The sequence below is a fragment of the Drosophila subpulchrella genome, chromosome 2L, assembly GCF_014743375.2.
Source record: "Drosophila subpulchrella strain 33 F10 #4 breed RU33 chromosome 2L, RU_Dsub_v1.1 Primary Assembly, whole genome shotgun sequence".
NCBI classification, from domain to species: Eukaryota; Metazoa; Arthropoda; class Insecta; order Diptera; family Drosophilidae; genus Drosophila; species Drosophila subpulchrella.
This window is the reverse complement of record NC_050610.1, coordinates 4,272,554-4,292,666: the sequence shown is the minus strand read 5'-3', so window position 1 is coordinate 4,292,666 and position 20,113 is coordinate 4,272,554. Positions and strand designations below refer to the sequence as shown.

Below are 20,113 nucleotides of genomic sequence, written 5' to 3'. Positions count from 1 at the left end.
AGCGCCAAGCCGAAACCTGATTATGTTTGCTTTCACATTGCCTAAATATGTATGTTTAATTCATAAACTGCTTGTTGAACTACAACTCCAGATATTCGACTATTTGTGAGTATGGGCTGGTTTCATTAAACACATCCACTCCACGAACTTTGTAGAAACCTGTTGATAAAACAGAGATGATGATGGGAAATATGGTTTTAAATGCTTCGGTAAGTGTTTAAGTTAAATTTCTTTTTACAGTCAAATAAAATTGAAATTAAAAACAATTTTAACTTTGACTTTGAAGTATATTTATTTCCTAACTTACCATTGACGGATCCCTTGTCTCCGGGCGCGTACTGAAAAGACGGATATGGCAGGTGCCAGCCGCGGGAGATGAGCAGCCAGTCGGCGGAGTGGCCCAGGTTGTCGCGTTCCTTGAACCACACCTCGTAGCTAAGAAGGCACTGCGTGGATTTGGGGTGCTCCATCCAGCTGATGAAGACCTCGCGATGGGTTACCTCCGCGATCGAGAGTTGCTGCGGCCGGCGCAGCTTGGGCCACGATGCGGAACACACCCGGAGCAGCATCGCCCAGGGCAGAGGGATGCTGGCAGAGTTGATTACTAGCTCGCTGTTGTACTGCCAGATGGGTCCCGTCTTGTAGAGCTTAGGAGTTTGAGCCCTTCGCATGGATTCCCTTAGAGTTACGTTGGGATACGCTGGACTTCCCGCCTGCTGCCACAAGTAGTACGGGTCTGTGGTCTGTGGCACCAGAAGCTCCGTGACAAAGGCCGACTCATTTGCTATCGACATGTTCAGCGTGTACTTATGATGGAAGGCCGACCTCTTTGGTCCCGCCTCCTCGGGACTCAGGAATATGGTGGCCATGTACTGCCCAGGACCGCTCACTCCACCAGACACTGTTCGCAGGACCTCTACGCTGTGCTTGGTATCCATGTTGACCAGTTCCACAGCCGCAGCTCGGTTGCCCAACTTCGCCAGCATTCCCATAGCAGCATAGACTGGTTTCTGGATGAACTGCGAGTGCGGCGGGTTAGTCTCGTTCATCCGAAAATGGGCAAGCAGCGTGCGCTGCGTGAACTCGTGGGGATGGTAGCTCAGGAAAGCGTTGTCATGACTAATCGACTCCAAACTGCTAAGAGGACCAGCGGCTAGCTTGGCATGCCAGAACTGCATCACCGTGGAAATCAGGGTAACTCCATAGCGAACATCCGCCTGAAACTCTCGAGGAGTACTCCAACCGGCCACAGGATCTGATTCACTGAGAAATAAATAAAATTAATTCTATAAATTTATGACATTTCTTCTTAATTGTTTCATCCTGAGAGCCATACTGCCTAAAAAAATATAAATTAAAAAAATTAAATTTTAAAACACTTCTAATGCTTCCGGTTTTAAAGATACATTGTTTTAATAATTCCTAGACGATTTTAAAATTTATCTAATGGTATTTCCAATGTATATGGTATTACAAAGATTTAACAACGATTTGGAGACCCGGAATATAATTTATAAAACACATTCAGTACCAAAGATTTTCTTAAGAAACCCTTATATAAAACAATTTCTTACTCATTGGCCACCGGAAGTTGCTTGAGATTGGGATACTCCTCGTAGATTTTTGCCATCAAGGATAGCGAACCATTTACGATCTCCGTTGCAGTTCCTTCGACTCCCTTTCGATGAAAAGTGAGTACATCGATGGGACAATATACAACTCTCTGGCTACATAGCTCCAACAGCTTCCAGCAGAGCGGATGGTTGTTGGGGTCCTTAAAGAGACCCGCAGGACCTCGCAAAGATCGATACATGGGGAGCTGGAGCTTTCCATCTTGGGCGTCAACGTTTCCAGCTTTACTTAGACCACGACGCACAGCCTGGACGTAATCCAGGTAGGATTCATCCGTGAAATTCAGTTTGTTGTACCCACGCAGGTCGGGTTCATTCCAAGTTTCGTAGCGCCAGTTAGCTAATCTGGAGGACCCATGTCGAGCTGTTGTATAAAATAGTAAATAGTTAAAATAGTTTTTTAAAAGATAATTACTCAATTCTTACCCAACTGGTGGTTAACCGTGGCCTTAACCAAGTGTTCCCAGTAGAAAGCTTGGTGCAAAGGGTTTTCCAAAAAGACCCCACCCAGATTGCCCATCCACTCCATAACCGGAGACAGGCGCAGTTCCTCGTGCAGGAAATCAATGAAATCATCGAACTTGGAGAAATCATAAATCGGAATTCCACTGGGGTCGTACTGCAAGAATTGGACCAGCTCAAGCAGCCAGTGGATGCGAATATGGGTCACCGCGCCCACGGGCAGTGCGGAAATCTGGCGAAGATTGATCCGGAGGGCGGGATACCCCAGGGCGGTGCTAATCCCTTCGTGATCGATCCGGCCGGCGGGACAGAAGCCCACGCCCGTCCAGAAATGCGGCATCGAGTGGTAGACCACATCCCCGCTCGTGTAGTGGGCGTCGATCCTGGCGAGAGTCGCAAAAATCAGGAGCAGCGGCAGCATTCCGTGCGATGAGCGATGCGCTCGACTTTCTCTGCGGGATTAATGACGGCTTTTGTTTTGTCTTCGATTTGTCGATGCCGCTGCTGATAAGAGTGGCTCTCTCACCTTCCCTCCTATCTCTCGGTGTGTCTGTATCTGTCGGAGTGAGCTAACCCAAAAGCTAAAGCCGTGACGTCACAGGCAGGGGGCATACAGTGGGTGCGCTACGGGCTTATCATTTAAACTTAAGAAACTAGTTTTGAAGATCAAAGTTAATGATTATAGTATTATCCTTAAATCAATCTTAAGTGTAGGGTACATACAAAAAAATACAAATAATTATAAGATCTGAAGAAGATTGTTTAATTAAATGTTAGTTTAGGTAAAACAGTATATTTTTGTAAAATAAGCATATCCAATGCGTTATCTACAGATAAAAAAGTTCCGAATTAACTTCAATTTTTAGATGAATACAACTTGAGGTTCCCTTGAAGCCGTACTTAATACTTTTAATAAAAATAAAAGGATGTATGCTAAAGAATTCGCGTTGAATTTTCTTTTCATTTCCAGAGGTCACTTTCTGTAATTGACCCACAGTGAGGCGTGTGCCGAAAGCAACAGCGTGCCCGTTTAGCACTCTCTCGCTATTAGTCTCTCTCCCCCAAAAAGGTAAAGTAAAGCTGGGAATGACACAAAAAAGAAAGCAACAGCCCGAGCCGCATTGAATTGCAATCCCTCATTGGGGGTGGAAAAAAACATAGATATATATGTTCGAAGTGGAGTTTGTCCTTGTGTGGGTGCTCTGGGGGCGGAAAAGGTGCGACAAAGATAATATTTCACGCATCTCAGCGATAATACGCCCATAACGCGCTCATATCACATCCGAGGGTGAACTGGTCCTGCGCTGGTTTTATTGGAAATTGTTCCCCATTCGTTTTTATATTTATGGGATTTGTTTTTCTGGGATTACTCAGGGATTAGGGAAAACTTTATGAAGAAAAACACAGTATCGGATTGACATTGAAAGCAATGGCTCGATGCAATTGATTAAAATCTTTGGGAATATGGGAAAAAGCTTAGTAGGACAATAAAAATAAAGTTTAAGCATAATTATTAATTCATTTTTGATTACCTCCTAGACGCTTTATTATGGATATCAAGCTATAATAATAAAACTAAAGTAATATCCAAAAAGAAATAAATCAGAGCATTGGATTGAAAGAAGACCTAAAAATAAAATGGGAAGAAGAAACGGTTAATACGAAAAACGGGGTGAAATAGACCTTTCGAATCGATCTGTTCGACACTCCAATGCTACAATCCTTGTACCTCGTTTTACAAATGTGTACTTATATTTTTTCAAACTTTTCTATTTTTATTAGCATTACAAATATTACGACAATTTCACTATTCGCATATACGGGAGTCGAAGATATCGAAAGTTGTTGCTTTGTCAAATTAAAATGATATAGGCTGCTCGATAATACATTTGCCCGGTAATGCACTCTAAATGCATTATGTTGATTCAGTGATGCGGAATTTGAACATTTAAGAAACCGACGCCATTAAACACGTTAAGTTGTTTACCATAAAGGGGGATACAAATTAAATGAAAAGGTTTATCTATCTTTTGGAACGTTGGGTTTTTGAATGGTCTCCTTTTCTAGTACTTAGTATTAAATGGTCCTAACAGTTCAGCACTTTGGATTTGCGACGCGTTTCCCCGAAGAGGAATGAGCAAATGCGGTCCAAAAGGAAGGCCCCTACAATATCAAGGACCAGGACACCGAGCAACGTTGTGCGGAACTAAAAACGATAAAAATTAAATGCATCTTACAACAATAAATTCAAGAACACATACCTCCGTTGGGAAATTGATTATCTCAAAGAATTCCGTCAGTTCGGGCGCCAGGCCCGTGGACAGAAGAATCACCAGTGTCGCTGATGCTCCGATGGCATACATCAGCATGCGATTGGAGCGTAAGCTCTCCATAAATGGATGGCCCTGTTTAAAATAGAGATTTGTTAAATATTCTCCACCATATATTTTCGGACGTACCTTATAATTGACTGCAATGGTGGCCACTTGCAAGGATAAACAAATTATATAGACCGTGCTGCTTACAATGTTTGGGTCGTATTTAGTCTTCTCCTCAGCATCCATGTCAATGTACAACTTCACTTTGCCCACTCTGGAAAATAATTTCGAATTATGGTTACATTATAACAACTCTTCGTTCAATCTTAACATACCTGGGTGGTGCCAAAATATTGGCCTGGCTGGTAAGGTAGTAGAGAGTTCCAAAATGCACAGCAAACTGGCTGAGAATAGTCGAAATCGTGTAAAAATTGAAGATGTTTGGCAGTGGAGCCACCTTGGACAGAGTTTTCAGTGGCTAAATGAACAATAAGGAGGAATGATTAAAATAAAAGTTATTTAACTTGGTCAGTCGACTACCAACCTTAGCTCGTGTTATAAAGAGAAAGCAGGCTGCAATAAAGATGCCCTGCATGGTAGCTTGGGTATCGCTAAACTTGATCCCATCGATGTAGAGTACGGACTGGCAGTATGCCTGAATAAGAGCGTTGAGGGCGAGGATCTTGAACATCTGGAGTGTGGTTACCAGCGTACAGCGACCCTGCTTAATGATGTGGTTAACTAAAAGGAAACAAACAAAAATTAAGATATGTATCGTAAAAAGAGAAAGCCATTAAACGCACCGCACATGATCGAGGACGACTTGCTGGTGAATGGCGCCGCAATAGAGGCGTCACCCAACTTGACCATAGTTTGCTCTTCCATGTCCCGCAGCGCATTCTGCAGGCGAGCTTGTGTCTGATTGATATGTTCCTGTCGCCGGCGCAGTGCGCGCTCTCTTGGCGTCAACTGTTGGTTGGCATTGGCTGCTGCCTGAGCTGCCGCAGCAGCCGCATTGGCCGCCGCCGTCGCCTGCTGCTGCTCCTCCTCGGTGCGCTTACGCTTCACTGGAGCACTGGTCAGCAAGGAGACGCCCACGTTGGCGTGCTTCAGGGCTCCCACATCGTTGGTCCCATCACCACACATTAAAGTGCAGTAGCCCAGCTGCTTAAGCTGTGTGATCACAAACTCCTTTTGCTTGGGTGCGAAGCGGGCACAGACTGTTATCTGTGGCAACAGATGGCGCATGTATTGCTGTTCATTCTGCTGCAGATGCCGCAGTCCCTCGCCGGTGATACAGAGGTCGTGCGAGCTCAGTAAAAGGGAGATGCCCTTGCTACCCCTCGCAACATCCAGTTCGTATGTTTGATCCCCGTCAATGGATACCCAACTAAAGGTGTCTCTATTTTCCTGGTCAGGTGGGGTCAGGATGAGCAGCTTCTTGCGGGTGAAGCGGAGTTCTCGGGCCACATGGCAGGCGGTGAGCGGACTATCCCCAGTGATCATCACCACCTTGTGAGAGGATTGAATGAGCTCCTTGATCACCGATTTCGAATCGGGCTTCATGGGACAGGAAATAATGACGAATCCAGCGAAGGTCAGGTCGCACTCGACTTCCTCGCGTTTCATTTCCCGAATTTTTTGAGATCCCAGTGATCCGAGCTCCTTAACGCCCAGAGCCAGGACGCGGGCTCCGCGACGAGCGTACTCCAAATAAACCTGGAAGAAATATTTTGGTAATATGAACCTTTTATAGTATGAATGTATGATAAATACCTTCTCGTAGTCCGAGGGCACTTTGCTCAGCATCTTTTGAATAACCTCAGGAGCTCCCTTTACCGCTCCTATGTGTTGCACTTCATTGGAGTAGGGCATAAGATAGCCAGCTAGCACGGACATACGCTTTAGCGCCGATGAAAAGTGGTAGCGTTGGATGATTTTCAGCGGCTTGAACTGCGGACGCTTCGGGATGACGCTGTCCATCTTGGTTAGCGCCCAATCCACTGCCGATAGTGTTGCTTTCTCCAGTGGATCTCCTACTAATCCATCATCCAGCAGGGCCAGTGAATGACAGCAGGCGAGCACCTGAACAGTGCTTCCTTCCGCCTCTTCGATGGGCACACAAGCTCCATTGGGAGCTAGTCCGGCAATACCCTCTACCATAAGGTTATCAGTGGTCAGAGTTCCCGTCTTGTCGAAGCAGCAGATTTGTACTTTTCCGGCGAAGGGAATCCTGAATGGTTCTGTGCAGAACACAAACAACTTGGTTAGCTGGATCAGAGAAGTGTTTACGGCCAAGGTTAACTCAATGGGTAGATCCGGCGGGATGATGGACGTCAAGATAAGCGTACATTCCAGGAAAAGCTTATATCGATTACGCTCCGGATCCTCACTGCCCTTTACCCATACATAAGATGCGGCGGCCACAGCAAAGACCATCAGGAAGGCGATAAAAGCAAATGTCTCGACGTTGTTTTCGGTAGCTCGATTTGCGCCAAACAAGATAGTTCGCAGAAGCTTGCCCTGCGACGTGTTGAAACCCGTGCGAATCACATAGCCAATGCAGCCGCCATCAGGAGCACGAAGCGATTCTTTTGAGGGAGCAGTGTGCTGGACTACTTTAGTGCCACCAAACAAAACAAAGAGCTTGCCATCTCCCTCAGCGTCCATTTCTACGTTCAAGTTGTCCAGTGATTCCAATGACTCCTTCATCAGAGGAACCGATTCGCCAGTAAGCATGGATTCGTCTACGATGCAGGAACCTCGAAGGATGACCAGATCACAGGGCACGATGTTATCATTCTGGGAGCGCGTTACCGACACCAAATCACCGGGCAGCAGCTCATCGGAACCCAAGTGACGCCACTTGTTCTGCCGGAAGGCGTATATCAGGTACGGCTTATTGCCCATCTTCCGGATCTCGGACATATTCCGCAGCTGCTGCTTGACAATGGTGCACTCGAAGGCGACCAGCATGAATAGGGTGAACAGGGAATAGTACCAGTAGTCGTCCATGCACCACAGTCCCACGGAGAACACCTGGAACACGAAGAACGGGGCCGTGGCGCGTTCTATGAATAGTTCATGAAATTCCGGAACCACCATTTCCATTTCGTTGTTGCCGTAGGTCTGCGTGGCCCGCTTTATGGCCTCCTCCGTTTCCAAACCTCTGGATGAGGAGTAGCTGCTCAGCAGTCCATTTACCGGGAATTCGACGGCGCGGAACGTCTTCCGATCCTCATTCCAAACGTACTTCGTCTTTTGGAAAACCAAGAAATACTGGGTGGAGCCGTCTTCCAGCTTGGACGACTGTACGGGCACGATCTTGGAGTTGCCGTTGTTGGCGGTGGGCACCACTTTGGCCAGCACATTGGCGCCGGGCAGCTTCACCCGGCGGCAGGTGAGGAAGGCCAGTACATGGACGCTCCAGTAGCAAAACAGCAGCGTGAGGATGTGCAGAAAGGCGATGGCCAGCACGGCGATGAAGCCCACATCATTCCAAGTGGTGGAATTATCCGTGGTTGTCTGGTTTTCGACGGATGCCAGCTCGACTTTGGGCGTTTCAGTTTCCTCGCCGCCAATCACGTGGATCCACAGGTAGAAGGCGGCTAGGTAGAGCGGCACGAAGGGCAGCACCACTCCGGTCAACAGCGTGGGGATGCGCACATGGAGGCTCACATACTGTACCAGGTCGTCCAGCTTGGACGGCTCCTTTGCTCCGCCGGCCAATGGACGCATTTCCTCGCCGTACGTGCCTGGGTCTCCGGCGGCGCCTCTTGGGTTGGCTGCTCCTGCTGCCTCGGTCATCGGTCTCAAGTGGTTATTCCTGCTGCTTCGCGTTTCCTGTGTGTTGCTCGGAGAAATGTAAAGAACTTTTTATAGTTGTAATGTCATAGCGGCAAAAAAAGTGTGAAAAAGCAACGTCGACGTCAGCTGTTTCTCTGCTATGCTATCGATAGGCCCGATTCAGTGTTGACAAATCGGTGTTATGGGATTTGAAAAGGAAATTCGAATTTAAAATATATTTCATTACTATGTTGGATTGTTCCATGTACCTAAAAGTAAAATAAGATTCGTAATTTATTATTATTACATGATTATTATTATTACATTTATTTATCTATATTTTCTTACAAATAAACATGTGGGGAAATCTTTCTTCTAGTTATTTTTTAAAAGTTTTTGAACACTCCAATGTTCGTTTTTTTATGAAAGCTACTAAACAGACGGAAAATACATATTTTACCATATTTTTAAGATATTCCAGCCATTGAACTTTAAAAAACAGGGAAATAAACGACAGCTTAATTTTATTACCGAAAATAAACTTGTAAAGTTAAAAAGGCATTCACATTTTAGAACATAAAAAAAGAAAAGGAACTTCTATATTATATTTTATATACTAATTAAAAGTACTGCCTCTTTTTCATACCCGTTAATTAAAACCAATTCTGGTTCCGATTCAATTAAAGCAAACACCTGTAGATTTATTTGATGGAATAATAAAATAGGAAACAGCACAGTATCACACACGAAACACTGTAAGGCACTCCACCTTATTCATCCAGGCTCTCCATAGGAGACTGAACATTCGGATTGGGTCCACCTGCGGCGGCGTACGCCTTTTCCATGGTGGCCTGCGACTCCCGCTTCGGCGTGGTCCGCTTGTGCTGGGTGGTGAAGCTCACTGTGATCTTTCCGCTACCGCGAACTGAGCTCATGGGCGGTCGCATGAGGGGCGTGGCCAGGCGACTGGCCGCCACCGATGACGGCGGATACTGCAGCGGATCGGGCTTGGGCGTAGCATTGGCCTCCTTGCGGACATCAACCACCAGGGCCTCGCGTACCGAGTTCTCCTGGAACTGCTTGACCCGCTCCCGCATGGCCGTCTCCCGCTTGATCTCCTTCTCGATCTCAGCTCGCCGTTTGTTCTCGTATCGCTCCAGGGCCTTCTCGTCCCGCTTCTTGTTCCGCTCCACGATCAAATCTGCGATCTCCAGGCGTTTCTGCAGGAGTGCCTCCTTGTCCAGCTTCTGAAACATCTCCGGCCAGAAGCCCTTCTCCTTCTTTACCAGAACAATACGGGCTTCGTTCTTAAAGATGCGGCAGAAGCTGCAAAAAATCGAAATTACGTTACTTTGAGGTATTTAATATTCCAGAACCATCCAAGATCTCCTTCCCAGTCTAAAAATATAAATATATCGTTGATATTAGGCAACTAAATAAAACAATAATCGTTTTCTTGCATGCGTGATTAAGTATTAATTTATTTTAAAATTGTTCAATATTTAGGAAAATCTGTGGGTTCATAGGTAAAAATTGTATTATGAGTTTGAAAAAACGAGAACGGAAGCTATCTTCGCCAAGACGAAGTTTTATACCCTTGCAGACTTCGCCAAAGTTACTGAAATGGAGCGGATGCCCAAAGTAGCAAGGAGAATGATTTTTTCTGAATATTCCTATGGGAGCTATATGATATAGACGTCTGATCGGCATACGCTCTTACCCTGATCAAGGTATGCACAAAACAAAAGATTTGGATATATTCACTAAGTAGATTCAAAGGTCCGTTTTTCAAACTTAATCTACACACAAATATTTTGGGACTACTGTGGAAGATTCAGAACTCTAGCTTGTAGAGCTCGCAAACGGAATAAAGCAATCGGACAATCGACTCCCTAAGCAATCCTGATAAAGAACATATATAATGTACAGGGTAGAAAACTTGTCACTGCTTCACTGCTTTAGAAACTTCTGACCAAAATTATAATATTCACTACAAGGAAATACAAGTTCCATCCAATGTTTTAAAATATGTGTTACTTTTAGCATGGCATGATTCCGAAATTTATAAAAAAATTATAAATAGGAGCTATTTATCGGAATTCTATTCTATTCTACTTTTTAATTGTCCTTATACTGATAAGTTTTAAACAGAGAGCATAGCATCTCACCTGGCCATTTCGTCAATCTCCTGGGCTAAATGACGCTCAAAGAAAATAGGTGGATTGTTAAATTTCAAATACTGCGGCAGGAGCACAACGTCCGGTTTGCGGGTCACCAGTCGATTGAGTTCGATGGAGATCTTGATGTCCTCCTCTGTCTGCGAAATCTGCACCATGATGAGTTGCTTGGGTTCCCGGTCCGTTTGCGCTGCTGTTGCCGTGGCTCTTCTGCTGTTGGTACTCGACTGACAATAGGCTGGAACTTATGTTTTGGGACTGGCCGGAACTGGGGACTTTACGACGACAACAACGACAGGGCCAACTACCCGCCCGACTGTTCACTTGCACCGCATATTGGCCGTGTTCCCCCTCGATTTAATTTGAATATTAACCGGGGTTCGAACTTCGAAGCACCAAAACGAGCCGGCTGCGTTTTCCATCGACCAAACAACGATTGGTTGTTTGGATCCCCCGGTTCGGGACCCAGGACTCGCTCAACTCCCTGCCCACCGGCACACCTGTAACATTACCAATGCATTTGCATTTTTCGGCAAGACAAGACACGGTGGCCTAGTCCAGGAGCAGCTCATTGCTCCTGCTCCTGTGATTGAATTAGTCGCAGCTCCTGCACGCGAACGAACTGATATTTGCATAGGAATAGTCATCCATCAACAACAGCTCCCAGCGACATTGATTGGCAACGGGTTACGGGTTTTTTACGCCTCTGACGCCTGTGCCCACATTACCTTTTATTTGCCTTATTTAATTCTTTTTTGGGAACACGTGCAATGGCATGTTATGGTAATCCGGTTTGTTGGAAGTAAGTACCTGTCGTTCTTCTCTAAAGTTTTTATGTTCGACACTCATAAAGTGGATGTGTTAGTATATTGATTTTTGTATTTTCCTGATACTTCTTTGAAACTAAAAAACTAAGAACTTTTTAAGTCAATCCCAAAATATTAAAAAAAAGTTCTTTATGGTCCCTTAACTAACAAAAAGGCCTTCTAACTTTAATATTCTAAGCATCTTATAGCTAAAATGTTCTAAGTTCAGCTATCTGTATGTCGCCAGTTGCATGACGATCTAATATCGAATTCTTATCTGTTGTTGAATCATTCTAACAACCAAAACATGAAAACAAATCAAAGATTAATATCAAACATAGAATGCATAACTATGGAAACCAGAGATAGGTATTTCTCCCCTTATTGAAAATTAATATTTACATAAATAAATATATTTACAAATATTTTCCTAACTAGTATACGCCTTTAGTTCATTAAAATAAACATGAAATATTATTTTAAGTTCTTTTTTGAAAATTCAGATTATGTACACATAGTGCAACAAGTTACTATGGAGACAAAAAACAACAAATTGTCAAGAACGCGTGTTTCTAAGCTCTGGTTGTTAAGCTATAAATTAATTAGCTATTAATAAACTACTGAATCATAACTAATTAATAGTTCCCCAATTGAGCACAAGCTTTGAATGTTTTGATTACCATTCGATTGGCCTTATTTCACAGCGTTTATTGAACTCTCTGGTAGGACCTTAGCCACCTTGCGTGGCTCCTTAATCGTGGTCTGGGGGCACTGCATCTCGCTCCAACCGACCGGAACCATGGGCACCCGGGTCTTCCGGGAATCGCTGGCATAGGCGATGACCACACCAAGTTCGTTCTCAGCGGTGGACAGGAGGAAGGACTGATCCAGTTGGTTGATGACTCTGGCCAGAATGACATCGCCCGGCTTAAAGGACTTGTAGATGTCGACGCGATCCTTCTCCGTCTCCCGCACATCCTCCTTGCGCAGAAGTCCGCGGTAGCTGCTCTCCAGCAGCACATTCCGCACACAGAAAATGGCGCACTTGACGAATTTGGGTGTTGTGACGAGAACTCTAGCTGTGACCACGTCTCCGGTGGCAGGAATAGTCAGGTGAAAGCCTGGTTTATGCACACTGACCACCTGGCACTGCAATGGAAAAGTACTGATTAACTTAGTACATTGTTTACACAGCCAACTCACGTTTTCCCCGGACTCTTCGATGCTCACGATTCCCGACTTTGAGGCATAGATGTAGCCGTTCTGTTCATAGGTGCCTATTCCCAAGACTATGTTGTCCTCGGTCCTGCAAAGCCGCTCTCCAGGCAAACAGACTATGGTCTCTTCCTCCTGGCCACTCATTTCTATGCCGGAAACAGCTTTTAATTTACAAAATAACAAAATAACAAAGCCGCTTCAACAACAAAGATCACATGTGCAGTTAGTGATGGCGATTACTCTTTTTCATTTTGGGAAAACCGATGAAAATCGTTTCCACTCGAATTTGCATCACTCTGCTAGTGTGACCAGGTGCGGTTAATGCTACCCGCTATATATAAACTTATTTTTACAATACTAAAACTTAATAATTTAAATGCGTTTCAAAAACAATAAATATTTTATAACAATTTATTAGGAATATAATAATAATATTCTTTGATGTTTTATGATGATGACTAGCTTAAAACAGAAACAGAAACAGGTTTAACCCTTTTGTGTAGTTGTATAAAGTTAAATTGACATTTTTGTGTGGTGGACCCGATGGGTTTTTGCCTTTTTCAACACTGCAAGTGAGCGTGTTTACGCCGGTGCCGCCAATAGTTTTCTGTTTTCCTTGGACTTTCGTATAATTTTACTGGATCTGCAAGATGCCCACTTCCAAACTGCATGCCAACATGAGCTACCGGGAGGTCATCCCAAGGAACCTCAGTCCGCCGGAGTGGATCGAAGTGAAGATAAACACGGGTGAGTTGCTTGCTAGATCACCGGTGCATCTCCGTCTGACCCTTCACTTCGCACGCGAAATAGGAACCCAGAGCACTCTGCAGGATCTGAAGACCTTTGAAACTTCCGGCGGCTACTGCTACAAAAGCAGGAAGAACGTGCAGACCAGAAACCGCTTCATATATTGGTAAGTTGCAGTGGAAATCCTAAAATCAGTTTCACCTGGATACCTCATTGCAGGCGCGCCTACCAGGATGTGCTGGAACTCTCGGAGGTTAGCCTGGACATCTCCCTGCAGAGGAATCACCTGCGCCTGCGATTCACCGACTCCGCCGTCCTCAATGTTTCCCTCACGGAGCAGACCAAGTCCATTACCCTGCTGGTGGTCACGGTCAGCAGTGTGCATCGCTATGTGTTCCCCCTGAAGATCGCTAGTCAGGATGTTGCCAACACTTCCTCTGAGGATATGCTGTCCCAGTCTATTTTCTACGATGTCAACGAGAAGATCAACAGTCCGGGCACCTTCTATGTGACGGATGGCTTTGGAACGATGCCTAATGTGGCGGTTTCTTATCTCTCACAAAACGCCCAGGAGGCCTATTTTGCGGTGGCCTACCAAAATAAACTGCTGCTCCACATCATGAACTGTGTCACCGGTAACACGGTCACCCACGAAGTCAAGGAGCCGCATCTGATGCCTCGTTTCCTATCGAATCTCAAGGGGGCTCTTACGTGAGTTGATGAACCTAGCTGAGTAGCGTATCCATTACCTATTTCCAATCATTTTAGTGGCCGATCGGAAACGCTGGAGGCAGCCATTTCCATGGCATTCAGTGAAATCGAAGAGGATGTTTTTATTCTGGTCCTGTACCGTAGTAATGAACTGCGTCTGTGGTCGGTGGATGGCATGCAGACAGTAGCCAGCATAAACTGCTCCGCCGGATCGGGGCCTGGAGGCTTAGGAGCTCAAGGACGTGAGTATAAAATAGTATAGAATCGAAATACAGGCTGAGATTAATAACATGCAGTCAAAAATTGTATTTAATATTTTTATAAAATGTTTTTATTCACTTATTCCCTTTGCAGCTCAAAACAACCAGCTTCGGAAGATAAGCGAAGAGAACTTCTGCTTGTTCCTCTCCCATGGTGTCCAAGCGGAGTTCATTTGCGTGAGCATCGTGGCCGATGCCAACGAGGCCAGCGGTATCAATTTGGTGCAGAACTCGGTGGCGGCGCCCCAAATGGATCTGGTCGACTTTGATGCCACACCCTCGCACATCTGGGCCCTCTGGAGCAACGCCGAGGGAGATTTCCATGTCTCTGCAATTTACTTAGGATCAAATAACGCTATCAAATGGGTTTCCGCTGCTCTAGAACCTCCACCAGATCGCTATTGTCTCAGCATGGAACAGGGAGTCGATCCACGCGAGACTTACTGCTCATATATTTTTCACCCAGGTCGGTTTGACCGAAATGTAATTGCAAAGGCACTATATGTGAGTATAAACGTATTGCAACATTGCAAAAGCTTAAATACTAAATGTTTAAATTTCCGATTGACAGATGTTCAGACGCGTTAACATGCAATTCGATGTGAAACAGCTTTCCATGTCAGTGCTCAAGGAGCAGGTGTGTCAGGCCGTCGAAGACGAAATCCAGAACGAACTGAAAGACTTTGTGGTCACCGACGAGGAGTACTTGGAGATATCCACGCGTCTATGGGATCGCTTTTACTCGTGCTGCGAACAGTATCACATTAAATTCTCCGAACCCACGGGACTCGCGGTCCTCGGTGGCATGGATGCAGTGTGTTTGGTCAGGAGGCAATCCTTCGCACTACTACGCCCCTGCGAAGTGCTCGAGCACCTACTGCTCATCGGGGAGCACAATGAGGAAGTGGCAGCATACGTGGCTCCACTGTTTCGCAACGATCCCGTAATGGCAAAGGGTTTCGTTGACCTCATGAACGTGGTGACGCTGCTGGATAAGCTGATCTCTGAGGACATAAAAATCGATTTAGATAAGCAGCTCTACCAGCGGGATCCACCCATCGAGGTGATATCCAAGCTGGTGGCTAGAATAACTGTGGGCGATGATAATGGCCCCATGTTACCATCAAACTGTGTGAAGCAAATTCACCAGAAGCTACAGGATATACCAAACCTAAAACCCGCTATAGAAATGCTACTCGATGTGCTGTGTATGATTGATCCAGACGCTCCGCCGCATGGTATAATATTAACAGATTTAAAGTTTGAAAATACTATTTAACATATATACTTCTGTTGTACGTTTTAGATTATTCCCTTTCTACACGCTTTTTGCAGCCATCAGGAGCTCTATTAGGCAGCGAATATGGACTTTCCATTTTGTCCGAAACGGTCAAACAAATGGCAATGATTCGGTAAGATTTAAAACAAATATTAATTTGTTTAAAATACTTAATTTCGAATTGGTTTACCAATTTAAATGTTTATAATTATTTTTAATAAGTTACTTTAAGTGATCTATAAATATTTATATTTGAAATCTAGATTTTCTGTTTGCCGAAACCTATTGGTATTGCAGTACATGGTTTATGGCCAGGATGGAATGGACAGCGATAACATTTTAACGAACATAAGTTATCTAAACTCATACTACACTTTAGTTTGGATTGCCGAGACGCCAATTTCATCGAATACCCCAGCTGGATTGTAAGAAAATTAAATTAATTTAATTTTGTTATTTCTGATTTAATTCCATTTTTTAGTGAGGCCTCCATACAACGATTGAGCCGAGCACAACTGTTTAGTGGCTACACACGGCCATATTCCAGTCATTTGCGGAATCATGGTAATGACCAAACCACCTTGCTCAGGCTGTTCCTCCAGTCTAAGGGTTTGTTCAGCGCTCTGTCCATGTTGCTAAAGACTGATAGTATCCAGCTGGAGTCGGAGCAATTGAACCTTCGCCAGACTCTGCTTCAGCTAGTGGGATTTATCAATAAGATGCTGTGTGTATAAGACATGGATGTACATTGAACCCAAGATTTTACTTTCCTAAATTTTTTAGATGGCCCGAGTCTCCTATTTACGTGTTTCCCGAATGGTTGTTTGGCACCTGCCACCACATCATTGTGCAGGACTATGTACGCATTTTGTCCAGCTGGTGTTCTGTGAAAGCCCATGCCAGTAAGGATATATACACTAAATTATTTTTCTATGTGTCTAATTTCCATTTTCCTTTCCCTAGGACGCTTTATGCTAGCAGTTTCGCTGTTGGATTGTGGTGAGGCTCACAAGGCCGTGCATCTTTTTCAACAAACAGCGCCTGGCGTTGTGGAGGATGACTTCCTCTTCGAACATGTATTGAAAAACACTCCGCTGTATAGCAAACTGCAGGAGAGCGTAACCCGAGGAGATAAAATTTCCGCTGAGGACAAAAAACTGGCAATTGTTCACTACTATCTGAAGATTATTCAGCTCTTTGAGCAGCATTCCGCCCTGGACTACGTCATTGAATTAGCCCATATGGCCATGAGTGTGTTGCAGCGTGATGATCCTCAGTTGCCCATGTTTCAGTCGATCGTGTTCAACAATCATCTTCAGTTGGGGCACTATGAGGAGGCTTACTACGCCTTAGTCTACAATGCCGACACTTCGAGGCGAAAGGATTGTCTCCGCCAGTTGGTCATAACACTGTTCCAGAACAAATGTCTGCCCCTTCTCATGCAGTTTCCATATATTGGATTGCAAGACGAGTTCGAAAGCATAGTAGAATCCCGCGCACGGTCAATGAGCATCGATCAGAACGACGTCTATAACTTTTTGTATGCATTCCATACAAACAAGGGTAACATGAGAAAAGGTTTGTACGGACGATTATTTATTATCCTGTTTAGCTGCAATAATATTTCTTCTATTAACAGCTGCTACGGTTATGTACGAGCAGGCGATGCGCTTTCAAGTAGACAGCGACGCCCCAAACGCGCTGGAAAAGCGCTGCTCCTCACTCCTGATTTGCCTGAACTGTTTGCACTTGGTAGACAGCCGCTACAGGTGGATTGCCAAGCCCACAATTGGCGATGAGAGGGTGGCTGCAATAGATCAGGATAATGACGATGGCGAACCCAAGGCAGATGAGGACAAAAGCGGTCAGGAGGTAGTTGTTCTTGAGCTGGCCGATATCCGAAGGGAACTGGTGCACGCTGAGGCCTTACATGAGCTCTCACACTACCGCAAAGATGCCGCTGCCTATGAACGGTCGTCGCCAGAGGAGTTGTCTTACCTGCTGGCCAGCTGTGGGTTGTACACGGCCGCCCTTAAACTTTCGCGCGGGCATTCGTTCTCTGTGCTCCCCATATTCGAAAGTTTGACAGTGGCTTGTGTCACTGCCACCGAGGACAAGGGCGTGGATGCCTGGAACTGGCTGCAAAACAACGACATGGCTGGTGAGGGATCCCTTATATTCAAACAAAATATTCCTATTCATCTTCGTTATTATCCCAGATCTTCCTCATCGAAGTAACGCTGCCGATATGGCCTGGACTTTGCTTCAGAAATTGGTTGTGGATAATGAAGCGAAGGACTCAACTTTAATAAGGAAGAGCGTGGTTCAAAGGCTCCTCGTCTTGAATGCTTTCGTACCGCAATGGCTGGTAGATTCCTACAAGTTATCCCACTCCCGGGAGCTTCTTCAATTGTTTGTAAAGCACAACCGTCTGTTGGAAGCCGCCGATCTGGGCTGCGAAATGATCGCCGGCATGCTGGGAGCAGGCAGCGAGTACTTCGACTTCAAGCATTCGGTCAACGTAACAAACCCCCAGCTTTCCTTCCCCATCAACACAATCGATCTGCTGCTGCACGCACTAAAGATTAATGGCATGGAGGACATAGAATATGAAATGGTAATGGTTTCTCTACAGTAAAGCCACTAATATGCTAAATACCAATTATTTGCCCTTTCAGGCGTATGTCAAACTGGAGGAAGAGGTCCACAGATATATCGACACCGTAAAGCGTACCACCGAGGACAAAATAAGTTTGGCCATCCTGCAAGGTCGTGAGGAACGACAACAGCAACTACTTCATTAGATTGTTTTATTCGGTTTATTTGATAAGTTTTTTGAATTAAATGCTAAAATGTCTGTGAATGTGAACTCTTTAGAAATCGTCCGTCATGACCAGCTCAGATAGGAACTTTTTATAGATGTTCATGAACTGAGCGACAAACGCCTCGAGATGAAAAATGTGCTTGGCACCTGCCTGCATCCGGTGCTCGTACTCGGTGGCGAATTCAAGCGTCTTTGCCTTGATGGACATATCACAGTTGTTCACCAGCTGTTCGACCAGGCCGCGGAATATGAGATTGGGTGGAACGCCCTGGATGAGCAGTTCGTACAGGCGTTCGCGGATCTTCTCCAGCTTGCCCGGCGTTTGCTCGCTAATAATCTGGGCGGCTGTCTCACGTAAGAACACCTGCCAGTCCAGGTCAGGAATCTCCTGGTTAGCGGTGAACGGCGCTTTGGCAACCTTCGCGGCCTCCAGCATAAGTAGAGCGCGTCTGAGATTACGCTCAGACTTGTCCACCACCCGTTTGGCCAGTTCCACGGGCAGGGTGAGGCCTTCCCGTTTGCAGGTGCTCTGCAAGATGGAAACGATCTCCGTTTCGTTGGGTGCGGCCACCCGGATGCCCAAGCAACGCGACCGAATGGCGGGAATGATGCGGGACGTGGAGTTCACCGAAATGATGATCCGGCACGTGGCCACGTACTTCTCCATGGTGCGGCGCAGGGCGTGCTGGGCATCCTTTGTAAGCTCGTCGCCCTCGGAGATGACGATCACCTTGAATTCCCGCTGGCCGCTGATTTCTATCTGGTGCGTCTGGGCAACTTGCTTAATTAGATCGATCACCACCGTCCGGTCGTACATCCCGGCATCGGAGGGATTGACCTCCAGGTGGTAGTTGCTGCTGACCGTCATCACCTCGATCTTGCGGTTGGAGGGCGTGGTGAACGTCATGGTCTCGCTCCTCAGGCGTTCCACGCCGGAGCCGTACATCTCCCTCAGCAGACACATGATGCGAGTCTTCTTTCCGGCACCAGACGGTCCGTAGAACATGAGATGCGGAAAGTCGCTCTGCTTGCATAGATTGCGTAGGTTCTCCGCTTGTTCCTGTTCGGGAAATGCACAAAATTATTAATTAAAATGCCGGTTAAAACAAGTTACCAAATCTTATCGGCAAATCGGTGCGACGGTTTCTCCGCTTACTTACTTTGTGGAAATCCAACTTGGACAGCTCCCGGGGACGGTATTTATCCACCCAAAGTGCCATTATGTTTATGCATGCAAGGATATTAAAAAAATTAATCAAAACAATTTAACGCAATGCGCGCCTTTTTGCACAAATGCTTCTAGAGGTAAGAGCTAAATCGATTTCAAATCGATAGACCGATGATTTACCTATAACCTGTTCAGACAGAAGTCGCTTCTGTTACAGCTCAAATTCCGCAACAGCGACTTCGGCTGCCATAAGAGGTACCTGTGCTAGATGTAAAGGATAGTACCCTTGCACATAGTACTTGTGCAAGTCCTAAATAATGAAATAACTAAAAAGAAAGACTATAAGAATTAAATAAAAACAAGAATGGAAAAATTAAAATAGATAATTGATTTGACTAGGCAACACAATTAGAACGACAGCTATGTTTCAAATTTGAGTTTCCACAAAAAATAACGTTACTTCACGAATCGTGATTTGCCATCGTCATTACTGGCAACGCCGTTTCCTAAAAACGATCAGGCAGCACTGTCTTTTTCCGGTGGTTGCCCGCGCGATGTTAACTCGGCTGTTCTTAAGTGCCCAAAACATTTTTATGCTGAAAATCTGACGAAATTACATGTTTTGCTTGACTGCCGGCCGTTCTTCCACATTTCACATTCAGAAAGAGCCGTAAAACCGAAAATAAATTGGTCCGCACAAAAGTGTGACCAGTCGTGTACATTTGC

At 45.4% G+C, this 20,113-nt stretch overlaps 6 protein-coding genes across 6 annotated transcripts; 1 reads left to right on the top strand and 5 right to left on the bottom strand.

The window, feature by feature from the left end:
* Positions 1 to 17: 17 nt before the first annotated feature.
* Positions 18 to 3,704, bottom strand: LOC119548876 (alpha-L-iduronidase). The gene is made up of 4 exons (XM_037856507.1): positions 2,058 to 3,704; positions 1,575 to 1,995; positions 308 to 1,263; positions 18 to 159 (listed from the first exon to the last, which is right to left on the bottom strand). Exons 1-4 carry the CDS (start codon positions 2,512 to 2,514, stop codon positions 80 to 82), a joined length of 1,914 nt encoding a protein of 637 aa, XP_037712435.1. The 5' UTR covers positions 2,515 to 3,704; the 3' UTR covers positions 18 to 79.
* A 141-nt stretch (positions 3,705 to 3,845) lies between these two features.
* LOC119548874 (manganese-transporting ATPase 13A1) lies at positions 3,846 to 8,356 on the bottom strand. Its single transcript, XM_037856504.1, has 7 exons — positions 6,188 to 8,356; positions 5,215 to 6,130; positions 4,956 to 5,152; positions 4,747 to 4,889; positions 4,553 to 4,685; positions 4,355 to 4,498; positions 3,846 to 4,299 (listed from the first exon to the last, which is right to left on the bottom strand). Exons 1-7 carry the CDS (start codon positions 8,216 to 8,218, stop codon positions 4,180 to 4,182), a joined length of 3,684 nt encoding a protein of 1,227 aa, XP_037712432.1. The 5' UTR covers positions 8,219 to 8,356; the 3' UTR covers positions 3,846 to 4,179.
* Positions 8,357 to 8,886: 530 nt separating this feature from the next.
* On the bottom strand, positions 8,887 to 11,073 carry LOC119547408. Its single transcript, XM_037854257.1, has 2 exons — positions 10,366 to 11,073; positions 8,887 to 9,523 (listed from the first exon to the last, which is right to left on the bottom strand). The coding sequence occupies exons 1-2, from the start codon at positions 10,530 to 10,532 to the stop codon at positions 8,968 to 8,970; spliced, it is 723 nt and encodes a 240-aa protein (XP_037710185.1). The 5' UTR covers positions 10,533 to 11,073; the 3' UTR covers positions 8,887 to 8,967.
* Positions 11,074 to 11,848: 775 nt separating this feature from the next.
* Positions 11,849 to 12,645, bottom strand: LOC119546978 (exosome complex component CSL4). The gene is made up of 2 exons (XM_037853627.1): positions 12,384 to 12,645; positions 11,849 to 12,329 (listed from the first exon to the last, which is right to left on the bottom strand). Exons 1-2 carry the CDS (start codon positions 12,540 to 12,542, stop codon positions 11,874 to 11,876), a joined length of 615 nt encoding a protein of 204 aa, XP_037709555.1. The 5' UTR covers positions 12,543 to 12,645; the 3' UTR covers positions 11,849 to 11,873.
* A 325-nt stretch (positions 12,646 to 12,970) lies between these two features.
* On the top strand, positions 12,971 to 18,253 carry LOC119547209 (nuclear pore complex protein Nup160 homolog). Its single transcript, XM_037853957.1, has 14 exons — positions 12,971 to 13,145; positions 13,209 to 13,311; positions 13,365 to 13,856; positions 13,914 to 14,098; positions 14,211 to 14,620; positions 14,688 to 15,354; positions 15,423 to 15,528; positions 15,659 to 15,820; positions 15,877 to 16,119; positions 16,179 to 16,297; positions 16,359 to 16,973; positions 17,035 to 17,556; positions 17,615 to 18,012; positions 18,074 to 18,253. The coding sequence occupies exons 1-14, from the start codon at positions 13,049 to 13,051 to the stop codon at positions 18,197 to 18,199; spliced, it is 4,245 nt and encodes a 1,414-aa protein (XP_037709885.1). The 5' UTR covers positions 12,971 to 13,048; the 3' UTR covers positions 18,200 to 18,253.
* LOC119547210 (replication factor C subunit 3) lies at positions 18,196 to 19,518 on the bottom strand. The gene is made up of 2 exons (XM_037853960.1): positions 19,380 to 19,518; positions 18,196 to 19,279 (listed from the first exon to the last, which is right to left on the bottom strand). The coding sequence occupies exons 1-2, from the start codon at positions 19,437 to 19,439 to the stop codon at positions 18,269 to 18,271; spliced, it is 1,071 nt and encodes a 356-aa protein (XP_037709888.1). The 5' UTR covers positions 19,440 to 19,518; the 3' UTR covers positions 18,196 to 18,268.
* Positions 19,519 to 20,113: the final 595 nt, after the last annotated feature.